This window comes from Phalacrocorax carbo, chromosome 3, assembly GCF_963921805.1.
Source record: "Phalacrocorax carbo chromosome 3, bPhaCar2.1, whole genome shotgun sequence".
In the NCBI taxonomy this organism is placed as follows: domain Eukaryota; kingdom Metazoa; phylum Chordata; class Aves; order Suliformes; family Phalacrocoracidae; genus Phalacrocorax; species Phalacrocorax carbo.
This window is the reverse complement of record NC_087515.1, coordinates 121385854-121398365: the sequence shown is the minus strand read 5'-3', so window position 1 is coordinate 121398365 and position 12512 is coordinate 121385854. Positions and strand designations below refer to the sequence as shown.

At 43.5% G+C, this 12512-nt stretch overlaps 1 protein-coding gene across 3 annotated transcripts in view; it reads right to left on the bottom strand.

The window, feature by feature from the left end:
- Positions 1-291: 291 nt before the first annotated feature.
- Positions 292-12512, bottom strand: part of MFSD2B (MFSD2 lysolipid transporter B, sphingolipid) — a 47275-nt gene continuing 35054 nt past the window's right edge. For 2 of the 3 annotated variants that reach the window (XM_064448141.1, XM_064448142.1), the window contains exons 12-14: positions 11475-11618; positions 9138-9314; positions 292-8093 (exon numbers count right to left, since the gene is read on the bottom strand). In XM_064448141.1, coding sequence (XP_064304211.1) covers positions 8036-8093; positions 9138-9314; positions 11475-11618 — 379 coding nt within the window. In that variant the 3' untranslated portion in view covers positions 292-8035. The remainder of the gene's footprint in view (positions 8094-9137; positions 9315-11474; positions 11619-12512) is intronic. The other variant, XR_010372379.1, reaches the window with a different exon arrangement.

Sequence of the window (12512 nt, the reverse complement as noted above, 5' to 3'; positions counted from 1 at the left end):
ATGGGGTTTGGGACAAAGTATGATCATGTGGAATATCAGTAGTATGTAGAAGCAGGACCCTTTTCCCCTCCTGTGCCCACCAATAACGGCGCTCTGTGCTTGGGGTTGGGGAAGCGGCCGTTGTGTGTGTTGTCATTCGTGGTGGGTTGAGTGCAGCTGGCAGCTGAGCACCCACCCAGCCGCTTGTTCGCTTCCCTGTACAGGGCCGGGGAGAGAATGGGAAGGGCAAAGGCGAGAACAGCTGATGGGTTGAGATAAAGACAGTTTCATAGATAAAACAAAAGCTCTGTGTGCAAGTGAAGCAAAATAAGGAGTTTATTCAGTCTGTCCCATTGGCAGGCAGATGATGAGCAGCTTGTGGGAAAGCGAGGCTTCATCACGTATAACAGTTACTTGGGGAAAAAAACTGCCATAACTCTGAACATCCTCGCTTCTCTCCTTTCTCACAATGTTTATTGCTGAGCACGACATCATACGGTGTGGGATATCCCTTGGGCCAGCTGGGGTCAACTGTCCTGGCTGTGTCCCCTCCCCGCTTCTTGTGCACCCCCAGCCTCCTCGCTGGTGGGACAGGGCAGGGACAAGAAGGCCTTGGTACTTGGCAAGCACTGCTCAGCAACAGCCAAAACGTCGGTGTGTTACCAACGCTGTTCTGGCCCCAGACCCAAAGCACTGTGCAGGCTGCTGTGAAGAAAACGAACTCCATCCCAGCACATCGCTATAGGCATATGATGACTGTACTTACATTTGAATAACCAGACATTTGCTAGTTAATATTTCTAAGCATCTCTTGTCTTCTTATTGAAATGTTTCTCTATTACCTTTGAAACAATACTGTTAATGCCATTGCCTTAAATACATCTGTTTTAATTTTCATAGCTAATACGTGCTGAATGGGCAGAAGAGAAGTCCAGCAACCCGTCGCCTTGAGAACATCCAATTTAAAGGTTGAGCAACAAAAATGTTCTATGGGCTTTTGTAGCAAGGGAGGGAAAATGCAAAGGTGAAATCTAGAAAGCAGCACAAGTTTATGTAGCATGGACTGCAGCACTGAAGAAAAGACATTCATCCCAGATCGCTACCCATAAAATTAAAGCATGATAACATTAAGCAGTTTATCAGGCTTTCACAGTGTCACTTAGTGCGTGAGAAGGAATCAAGTGGCGAGATTATAGAATTGGAGCTGCTGTCTCAGAACTAATATAATCTTTTTTTTATTGCCTGTTTGAAAATTTAGCCACTGTCAAAAAATCATCTGTCCACAAAATACAATATTAAAGATACAACATCAGCAAAAGCTGCAAAGAGCACTCTGTGTTGTATGGTGCACCTAGAAGTTAACGGGGGTGGAGGAAACCAGGTAAAATAATTTAGTGATTGTGGGTTTCATCCTGCACAGAACAAGATCTGCTCCCAGTAATTGTCACTGTTTAATCAGGAGGTGGGGCACGATCGCCGTTACTCTTACCAGAAAGCCAGTGAATTCAGAGCCTCAGCACTGGGTGCGTGTTCAAAGCTGGCTGGATGCTGGCGCTGGGCCATGGTTCTTCTCGGCTGCCCAACGACCTCTTTTCATGCCAGTTCCTGGTTTCACCATCCCACTCACCCGCGGGAGGAGAGGGTTAGGGCTGAGTGCTCTTGGCTCTACAGGAAACCTCTGCCGCCTGCACGGGCCCGTTCACCCCGCAAGGGTGCCTTGAGCTGCACGTGCCTCAAATGCTGCTTCTACAATTTCATTATGCAGCAAAACAGTGTATCAAAATTAGCTGCTTATTTTTTAAATTATTATCTATTTGTATTATTTCTAGACCGACGAAAGACAGCGCCTCCCACCAGAAGTGTGCTCCGTCTCAGGTTGCAGCAGACAGCTCTGTAGGGCTCTTCGAGCTCCCCAGGTGAGGGCCAGGAGCTACACGCACACGCGCACTGCACAGAGCAGACAGCAAGTGCAAGCAACCCACGAAAAGCTGTTTAAATAGTTTGGTCAAGGGATTACATTAGTTCTTCTTGGCATGTTATGTGCATGCGGACAAATACTGCATTTGAAATATAACCCTAGGAATCGCAGAAGAATTAAATCCTTACATTAAGAGAATTGCTTATTTCTACTCAAGAGGTCATTTCTCCCCATTTAGAGCGGGTCTATCAGGCACTTCCTAATTGGCTCGTTACTGTCCGCAGATGCCAAGCCTGCAATCAGTCCTCACGGCGCCAGGACCAAAACACATTCCCTTCTGTGCCATGACACAGTGAAGGCTGACATCCCAGCATGTTTCCTAACTGTGCCCTCTATCAAGCTCCTTGTTATTTCAGTTGCATAGAGGAATAATTAAGATATATCTTTCTTAGCTTTTATAGCATTGCTGCTGCTGACTGTGCAGTTCCTGGGAATCCTCCAGCACTGAAATTGCGCCCTGTTTGCTGCAGTCTCTGATCATCTCTTTGGGTCAAGTTGCTGATTTCTGTTGATCTACTTTTGTATGAACATGGGCTCAGGCAGGGAATCAGCACACGAATATCTGGTAACCAGAAAGTGTTAATTGATTCTCTGAGTCTCCTCCGCTCTGATTGTCGCATTTGGGTCTCCGCATTCAACATCTTTCCACCTGGTTGGTCACTGATGCCAATCCAAGAGCCCTTAGGAGAGGGTTGCAGGGGGATTTTAGGGAGCTTTCTTCTCTTATGGTTCTTCTTTCACCCCTACAAGTTACTTGGGAATCCTGGAGTTGCCCATCCTCTTGGCCTGGCCAGCTCAGCACATCTGAGGCTTTGCCAGGAGTCTGGAGGTGGCAACAGTTTTGCATTCATCCCACACTGATGCCAGCAGGTACATCTGTGCACCGAGACTCCCAATCTGACGTGGCTGGCACTGGCAGAGTTGCTGAAGCTGCTGGATGGGGCAAATGTGCAGATCCCTCTCACATTTTGACTTTGAAGGTGACCAAAGGGTGAATGGGTTTTGGAAACATAAGGGAAATACTTCCTCATGGGCTGCAGCCAATTCAGACAGAAAATTCTCAGCCATTGTAAACCTGGTTCCATCACCACAATGACAAGCTGGTGGCCTGAGTTGGCCCTGGGGAGGTGAAAACGTCCTCTAGGCAAAACAGAGATGGAAGTCCATGATGGAGAATACTAAGGTGCGAAGGAAGTCCTTTTGATCCTGGCAGGGGATGGGTGCTGGGTCTCTGAAGCATACGTTCATTGGTGAAGCTGAGCAAGTGACCGTCAGGGCCTGAGGAACCCTTCCTCGACCATCTACTGCAGAGTACAGCAAAAATGAAGACAGAAAGCTGAAGGGCACAGGTGAAATTCATAGTCTTGTCTAACATCATTTGGGACAAGAAATAGATTAGGAAGTAAGATTTATTTCTGGTCCCTAAACATCTCTGAAATGATACTGAGGACCCAACTTTTCTGCAGGGTGCCACGGCTCTAGGACAATTCTCCCTCTGTTGTTTGTTCAGGCCTGTGTTGTGCCAGTTTGTCTTCAGGGACTGTAAATTCTCAGGTGCAACGCAGAAAAAAGTCCTGTCCTCTGCCTCAGGGACGGAGACACATGCTGCTGCTTTGTCTTTTGAATGAAGCTTCCCAAGTGAGTTAGCATCTATTTCATGCAGCAGATTTGGTGCTTAATGATGTGAAAGCTATCTGATTTCATACTTTAAGCCTATAATATATACACATTTTTGTAACCATAATACTCAACACTCTTGCTAGGTACCTGAACCGTGGTCTTGCAGGGAGTTAAGGTAAAAAAAAAGCATTCAGTGTGGCACTTGAGCTCACTTGTGCTGACTCGAGCTGAGCACTTGAACTTGTGCTCAACTCAGCTTGAGCTTGAATTCCTCCTCACAAGAGGAACTTGTGGTCTCAAAAATTGCAGGAAAATGAAACTCCCTCCTTTGCCTGCCAGTTGTATGAAACCAACTGACCTTTCCGTCAGTCAGTCTAGCAGTTTCCTGAAGGGAAAGACTCCATTGCAACACTTTGAAACTGATTTTTACATAACTATGATATGAAATACATGTGAGGAATGTGATTGACCGCTATACACTAGACTGCTACTGGCTGTACCCTACTGCATGAGACTTTGAACTAACTTGCCTTCTTTTCCTCATCTGCAAAGAGCTGGACAACAAATACCAGGTCTTAAAGGACCCGAGTTTCCCTTTAAGGAAACTCCTCCTCTCAAGATTGATTTAATTTTGTGTTTTCTACCTACAGCCCAGAAAGGCAAGTAGAAAAGGAGATGAAGATAGATAGCATAAAACAAGATTTTAGGAAAAATATCTTTACTGACAGAGCGGTCAGGCACTGGAACAGGCTGCCCAGAGAGGTGGTGGAGTCACCATCCCTGGAGGTGTTCAAAAAACACGTAGATGTGGCACTTTCAGGGTATGGTTTAGGAGGCCTGGGGGTGTTGGGTTAATGGTTGGACTTGATGATCCTAGAGGTCTTTTCCAACCTTAATAATTCGATGATTCTATGAACAAGTGATATTTGGAAACAGACAATGAACCCAAAAAAGCAGGGTCTGGTTTTAAAACATTGTCCACTTCAACTGTTTTACTTGGAATGCAGAAAGTGAATAGAGACAAGAGGATGTAGCAGGGACTGAATCTAGCAGCGATTCTTAAAAAGTGCAGGAGTGACTTAAGGAATTGGTACTCAAATCTACAGAGCCCTTCCTGAAAGACCAGTGACCTGACATAGAAGGTCCCATCCTTCAGGGAGTCCCCAGGGACAGATGTCTGAAGTGGTATTCACCTACTAAAGTGGGGGACTCAGCACAAGTGATCTAATCCACCTAAGCCGCGGCAGGTCAGCAGGCTCAGGGGCAGACAGGGTGCAGCAGAGCGGGAGGACACGGTTAGCAGGAGACACGGCTGGTGGCAGTGGCTAACAGCAACCCCCTCGCTCCCTCCCTCAGTGCCTGCTGGGGAGCGGCAGCTCGCCTACGCGGTGAGCTGTGACCTGCGGTGAGACTGACCACCAGCAGTAACGCTCAGGAAGGCGGTATAACCTTGGCAGGTTTCAACATTATTTTTAGGCAGAAGCTACGAGGTGGATGACACTGGAAGAGATGACTAGTAGCTCAGCTACTGACTCTACCAGCAGTGAGCCCAGTACAGAAGATCTGGGCTGCCATCACTATGCTTCAGCAAGGGCACGGAGCGGTCATGGTTTGCCTTATGGGGACTGCCTGGTGACACTGAACTCCGTTGTCCTTTTCTGTTCTTCCTCAGTTTCTGTAAATCCATTTGCTGGAACCGTGCAGGCGGGGAAGCGCTGCCCATTAGGCACCCAGCTGGTTTAATCCTATCTCCCATATTCTTACAACTGTATTTGGGTATTACTTGAGTGAGAGCCGCTGGGGATTGAACCTGGCCCTTGTTACTGCCAATCAGTGCAAGGCAGGAGGTTTACATTAGATTAGCGTTTAATCTGAACATTTGTCAATATAAGAATCTGCTTCTTTCAGTCACGTGTTCCAAACAGACATAAGGCATCATTTCAAACTGACAAGGAGACATACAAAGTTCTTTCATTTTACAGCACAACACTGAGCCCTAAAAAACCAGAAAATTAAAAAAAATCTTACCCTGCACTTAAGCTTCCATTCTTTTTACTTACAAAAATACATTTATTTTCTTTATAAAAGTACAACTCTGGTAATCAAATAAAATAGATTTTCAAAATATAAAGATACCCTGCACCTTTCATCTATGGAAGCTTTCTATTTTATTTTGGCAGCTCCCATTACTGGTACCATATGCAAAGTGAGGACTGAGTACATCTGCTAGATAAATATCACATTGTCTCTTTGGAGAAGAGGAAAACAGCTTACAGTCACCTAAGTTTACCTTGCAGGAGACTGAATTCAGATTGGGTGTTGTGCAATTTAGAGGCAACTCCACAACTAGTCTAGAAATAATATCTTAAGCCATATTCAAATTACTCCAATCAACCAGAGCCAGCAGTTTCTGCAACCCTTTTATCACTGGGCTGAGTATTCGGCTTACGTAAACTGACATGGAACCACTGCCTCATAGCTACAGATTTATAGCAGCTGAAAACAACCCATTAAAAAACATTAACAGCCTTTACTGGGACTTCTGGTTGTTTTTAAAGAAGACTATTCAGAAATACACAAATATTACAGAATAAATCAACCCTCCAAAACTGTTTTCTATGATGTTTTGGAGCTATACGATATTACTACATAACTTACCTACTTCAGAGTGCAGTAAATCTGCTATTTCACATTCCAGCAGACTCAAGTATAAACAGGCTTATGGTTGTTATTGTTGCAAATGCATATGCCCCAGGCATACAAATCTGGATTTGTCCAAGAACCAAAACAAAAAAAACCCAGCCTTAGATGTCAATTCAATGGAAGTCTTAAACGTAGTTAACTCTTACCCACGCACACTCAAAATATATCCTTAAAAGCACACTCACGATTAAGTGTTTTGCTGAATTAGGACAGTTCATTAAGCCATTGACTTCAAACTTATTGTGAAAGGGTTTCAGTATTAAACTTAACAAGACACTCAGTGGATGCACAGATTTTACGCCGCAGTGTCTTTCAGGAAAAGCTTTCCCAGTTTCCAGTGTGCGTCACTTCCCAGATGGCCCTGAGCAAATTACTTGTGGTCACTGCCTCCAGTGACACCTACTGCAAGTGCTCCCAAACAGCGGCAAGCCAGTCGTCCAAAGGCACTTCTAGTACAAAACAAAGGCACCGTCCCACATATTCATACAGTGAAGCCAGTGGGCTGTAAATTTGTGTCTTGTCTTGCATTGTGCTCATTTTTTTCAAGGTGACCAAACCTTCAGCTCTTGGATTCATCACTCTCCCCTCCTGATTCAGATATGTTTTCAGAGTCCAGTCATCTTAGCTTAAGCTTCGAGTCAGCCTCTGGAGGTCTCTGTATCTCCACTGGCTACAGAAGCAGCCCAGAATGGCCAGGACTGAACTTAAGTGCTCCAGAAAGTGCCTGAGGTTAGGCATGTCTTTCGTCTACAAAATGTGTTCCACGGTGTGAATCTACAGTAGAAATAAGGTTTCAGTTAAAGTATCTAAACATGATGACATCCCTGACCGAAAAAAATCACCATTTAAAAGTCAGGTGTAGCCTCCTTATTATAAACCACTGCATGCAAGCTGAGATTAACAGCCATGCCATGGTGTGTTTTGAGGCAGAGCGCCTACACCACATGACAATTGGGTGAGCATCACAATTGCTTAAAGGCCAAAAATTACAGAAATTTGAATGGCATGGTCTAATTTTTGGAAGGGGCTACTGATTTGGGGTATCCTGAGTGGAGATGTTGTTTCTGAAAATGTTAAGGACTCGTTCTCTGACAAAGATCACTTTACAGGTGTCATAAGCAAGGAACTCCAGTGATGGGAAATGTAAGGTTCTGTTTCATACAAAATCTATGAAGTTAAATTACATCAAAATCTCTTTCAGAAAAACTCCTCGTGAGAAAATCCTCAAAACATGTCTGCATCAGTGATTTGCTTCATTTCAAAACAAAGTGAATCCTAACTTTATATAGCGTACTTCAGGATTCCCAAGTGCTTTCCAAACACACCGGTGTGTAATTTATAGCTAGAGATTTTCTTCAAAACCCACTCAACCTCTACGGGTGAAATATACCACGAGTTAAAATTTGAGTGGTGCATCACATTTACCCTTTTTTGCCTTGACTTGCAAGTCCATAGAATCTCCTGTTGCAATGAGCTCGCAGCTTTCTGTTAATCATCGAAAAACAAACAAAACCCCACCAAACCTTCAACAGCTTACATTCCTGAACATTTGCAATTTCTTTTTTAGCACAGTGCGTGGAGTTAGGTATCTATTTTGCACGGTGGTGTCCTCTCTTGATTTCATTACTGACTGTGTCAGAATCATCCTTTATCCTTTTTGACAAAATGTGAGCAGAGAAATGACCTGGACGACTCTCACAGAGTTTGTGCGTGGGATGTGAGACTGTATTTGGAAAACCATTGTATTCAGAGCTTTCAGACTGAGGTGTCCACTGTGTGGTCATCCAGGTTCTCTGTGCTTTGATGGCTCCTTCTGTTAAAAGCAGAACAAGTGATACGTGAACAGACTTCTGGCTTTTATTGCTAACTAATCAAGCTACAGTTCGGTAATCTCAAACAACTGAGAATGACCAGCAAGGTGTGATTGTTATGGGTGGCGATTAAAGTACCTAAACAGAGGGAGCGTTTTAGATCGTTCAGCCTGTCCCCTCTGGTCTGAAGCTGCGACTCAAGAAAGCAGCTGGTGCACAAGAGGCCTGTGTCGTATCTGCCAACCCCATGCAGGTATCTTACGTACCTTAGGGCAGCGAATTGGTCCCAGATGCCCATGCTTAGGCACTGGAACTGATCCCTTAGCACAGAAATCAGTTTCCAACTCCAGTAACTTGGGATAATAAAAACAAGACAGAATAACAACATGTTTTGATAATTAATTAATCAGTCTGCCAGGATAGACTGTTCTTATGTATGTCCTCAGAATACCAAGGCTCCATTTGACAGGGGTGGATGATTTTGAGCTAGGCACGATTTTCTTTGGAGAGGGAGGAAAACGGAGGAAGGGAGAATGATAGGGTAAAAAAAGGGGAAAGAACAGCTCAAAGCTGTCCTTTCTTTTTCTCCCACGATCTCTCCTGCCTACGTCTCTAAATGTTTTGGATGTTTCTTATATGCCATAAACACCAAGAATGCAGTCAAGAATCCCATTCTCTTCTATATACAAGTAAATTGTAACTATTCACATTCTCTCCAGAAATCTAATCTATGTAGAATATTCTTCATTTCAGGCTTGAAACACTGTACCGCAATAGTGCTTTGTGCGCCATCCCAGCAAAAAAGTAAAATATAGCAGCTGATATATCTGATAAATGGTCCTCTAAGCAGGTAGTACTGCACTGCAAAAATAAGATACTGGAGCATGTAATGGTACCATTCAGTTAATAATTCAACTAATAGAGTGTTGTTTTGTTTTGTGGTAAGGAATATAGAGGTGTGCATTGGTAGCTAATAATTTTTTGCCCAGTATCACTAAGAGTTGCTGCGGTGATGTTACTGCTGTTTGCTGCAAGTTCAAACTTACCGTAACATTTCAAGCGCACGCGTTGTTTCTTCCCGACTTTCTTCAGTGATTGGGTAGAAGAGAAGTATAATTAAACCTACAAGGATGAGGATAGCAGGGACCACTCCAATGAGGATTTTCAGTGCAAGGATCACATCGCTGGGTTGTCTGCATATCCCTGGTTTGTATCCAGTAAACCTAAACAAATGGAAATAACAGTGGTGTGTGCATGTCCAAAGCTAAAAGGCAGTTGTTCATCTGAAGGCTCCCCTTTTTCCACCAACACTCTTCGAGACTTTTCTCCCATTTTTCCTACCCGTATCTTTTTTCCTTCCCCTCGTTACATGTTTCAAATCTTGTTTTTCAAATCTCATTTTGTGCTCAATTTCAGATAACTGTATTACCTCTGAATTTTCTCATTATTATTATATGACATTTAACTACCAAGAGGAGCATAGAATCCCATCTAAGGAAATTGATCTGTTATGTGTTTCCTATTAATATTCAGCAAAGTATTTAGGCTCCGCTTTAAAAGTATTCAAGTCATCTGACCAATTTCAACAGCAATAATTAACTTCAATTTAAACACACACTTAAGCACTCTTCTCAAGATAGACAAATTTACTCAAGTGCTTAGAGTAAGATACACACTTACAGTTCATTGATTTGGGCTTCCATGCAGTCCCACAACTGCATTCCCATTCCCAATTTCTGGAATGAATTTATCTTCCTCTGAACCTGTACCTATGAAAGCTACAGCTCATTTGGCATCACTGTGTCTTCTGTGTTCTCCCACAAACATCTGCCTTGCAGGCAAACTCTTGGGAGCTAACTGGAATACAATTGAAAAAGGGCTAATTGGTGAACAGCGACTTTTTTGAGGGTGTTAGCAGTAAGTATCTAAAATTCCAAGCCCAAAATGTTCAGCGAAGCACTGCCTGTTATTTAGCAGTTTCAGATGAAGGCCCTGAAGCAAAACATTTTGGTTACCAAAACCTAATTTGGAGCCAATGGCTAGATAGTATTTCAGACAAGTTACCTTCTGAGTGCTTGTTGCATGCTTGTGTACTGTAGCAGCTACAGGCAAAGGCCCTTTCTGCTAGGTCAGGCCCAAAAGCAGGGCAGGAGATGGCTGACCACATCCTCAGTCTGACTAGTCAGAACAGACAAGGCAAAAGTGGAAGGAGAACACAAAGCTTTTTCCAAACTGACATGGTCTAGGTGATGAGCATAGCTGCGAGAAAGACCCTGTTCCCAACTGTGATCAGCATTTAGTTCCCTAAAACCATGCAGGAATCAATGGTCCTCCTATGAGGAACAGGCCACTAGGCACCTCTGAAAGCACTCCAACCCATCTAAAGACTTACAAGTTCTTATACAGAGTCCAACCCAGATGCAACAGGGATTGCACAAAGCAGCTGTATCACTTTTGGGGGACCTTCATCTGCTGAGCTTTCATGTTGTCATGGTTTTAGCTGGGATAGAGTTAATTTTGTTCACGGCAGCTGGCATAGTGCTGTGCTGTGGGCTTAGTATGAAAACAATGTGGATAACACACAGATGTTTTCATTGTTGCTGGGCAGTGCTTGTACTAGTCAAAGACTTTTCCAGCTCCCCATGCTCTGCGGGTGCACAAGGAGCCGGGAGGGGAGGGGGCACAGCTAAGAGAGAGTGGATTCAAACTGGCCAAAGGGATATTCCATGTCATGTAACGTCATGCCCAGTATGTTAACTGGGAGGGGCTGCCAGGCAGAGAAGGGAAGCAGGTGCGGCTCGGGGATGGGCAGCATTGGTCAGCAGGTGGCGAGCAGTTGTATTGTTTCTGGCTTTTTTTTTCCTTTTCCTTTTTTTTTTCCCTTTTCCATTTTATTATATTATCATTATTGTTATTATTAACATAATCGTTATTATTATAATTATTATTTTTATTGTAATTATTAAACTGTGCTTATCTCAACCCACAAGTTCTTCTGCTCTTCTGATTCTCTCCCCTGTCCCACAGGGGTGGGGGGAGTGAGCGAGCGGCTGCGCGGTGTTCAGTTGCCAACTGAGGCTGAACCACGACACATGTTTAGCTCTCTATTCATAAAAGCCACTAAAATTTACATGAGGAATGTGGAAAGAGGAAAATCTAAAGGGAAGTCAGGTCTTTGAGCTGAAATATGTTAGGGTAGGCAACTTAATGCTCAGTGGCCTGGCTGAGATGATAACAATCCCATCTTTAGTGGTCAGCCATCTGCAGCTGCTGGCACTTTCAGGCTCAGGGCAAAAAGGCAAGTAACTCCACAGGGTAAAGGCAGAGTAACCACAGAATGCTTTCAGAGTAGATCCACTAAGTGGAAACACAGTGTTACTTACTCCAGTCCTGCTGCAGAAATTCCTAAGCCAATTCCTGCTGACATTTTGGTAAAGAAAACATAAGAAGAATAGAAAATGGTTTCATATCCTTTTCCATGAGGATTCTGCAGGCGAAAGTTATCAACAACATCAGGCAGCATTGACCTAGAGATGAGCAGAATAAAAGAAAAACTCAAGCCAAAATCTCTTCTGAAAATCCAGACTTACTGAAAGAGTACACCCCTCCTCCTATTTTAAGGTCTGATCGATGCAGTCATGCACATGAAAGAATCCAGTTCAGAGTCCTACTGCTGGACAGGAGGGCAAACATCTGTGTAAGACATGCATGGCCACATATTGCAAAGTAGAAAACCACTGAAAAACTATCAGACACTTGCTGGGAGGTGACAGAATTCTTTAGGCTGACTGTCATTCCAATCAGAAGTTGTGATATTAGAAAAAGAACAACAAAAAGGCACATTTCTTAAGATTTCAAGGGACTCTGAAAATCTGAATAGTTTCACTCTGAAATAACTCTCTTAACAAGCTAACAAAATTTTCAGAAACCAATGAGGCCTATTCACTCTCTACTTCAAAGAGACTGGAATCGATCGTGGGGAATCAGAGTGGAAGCTGCTCAAATGTCAACTGTGAATTGACATTTTCTTTCTAATATGTATCATGATTTACTGTTGGAAAAAAGGCATTCTCACTCTGTTCAGAAAAGCTTATGTAGTCTGAAAGCTTATTTCAAACTATGTTTCCATGATCTCTTGGAGTTTTCAGAGCATTGTACAAATGAGTAATGCAAACCAGCTCTCTCAGCAATGGTCTTGCTTTCTGGTCAATTTGACCTGAATAATAAGTATTTTTTTCTGGACAGGAAATGTCCCATCCTGCTCATCCTTGACTAGTTTTTTCCCCACATATTTTTAGTCCTCAAGAGCAAAGGACCTTGAATTCTCAGTTTCTTTAAATCATATCCTTGTGTTATTCGACATATAACAGAGGACTGCTCAAGCAGGGATACATAGCTTGGCTTATGTTTCCTCTGCTATG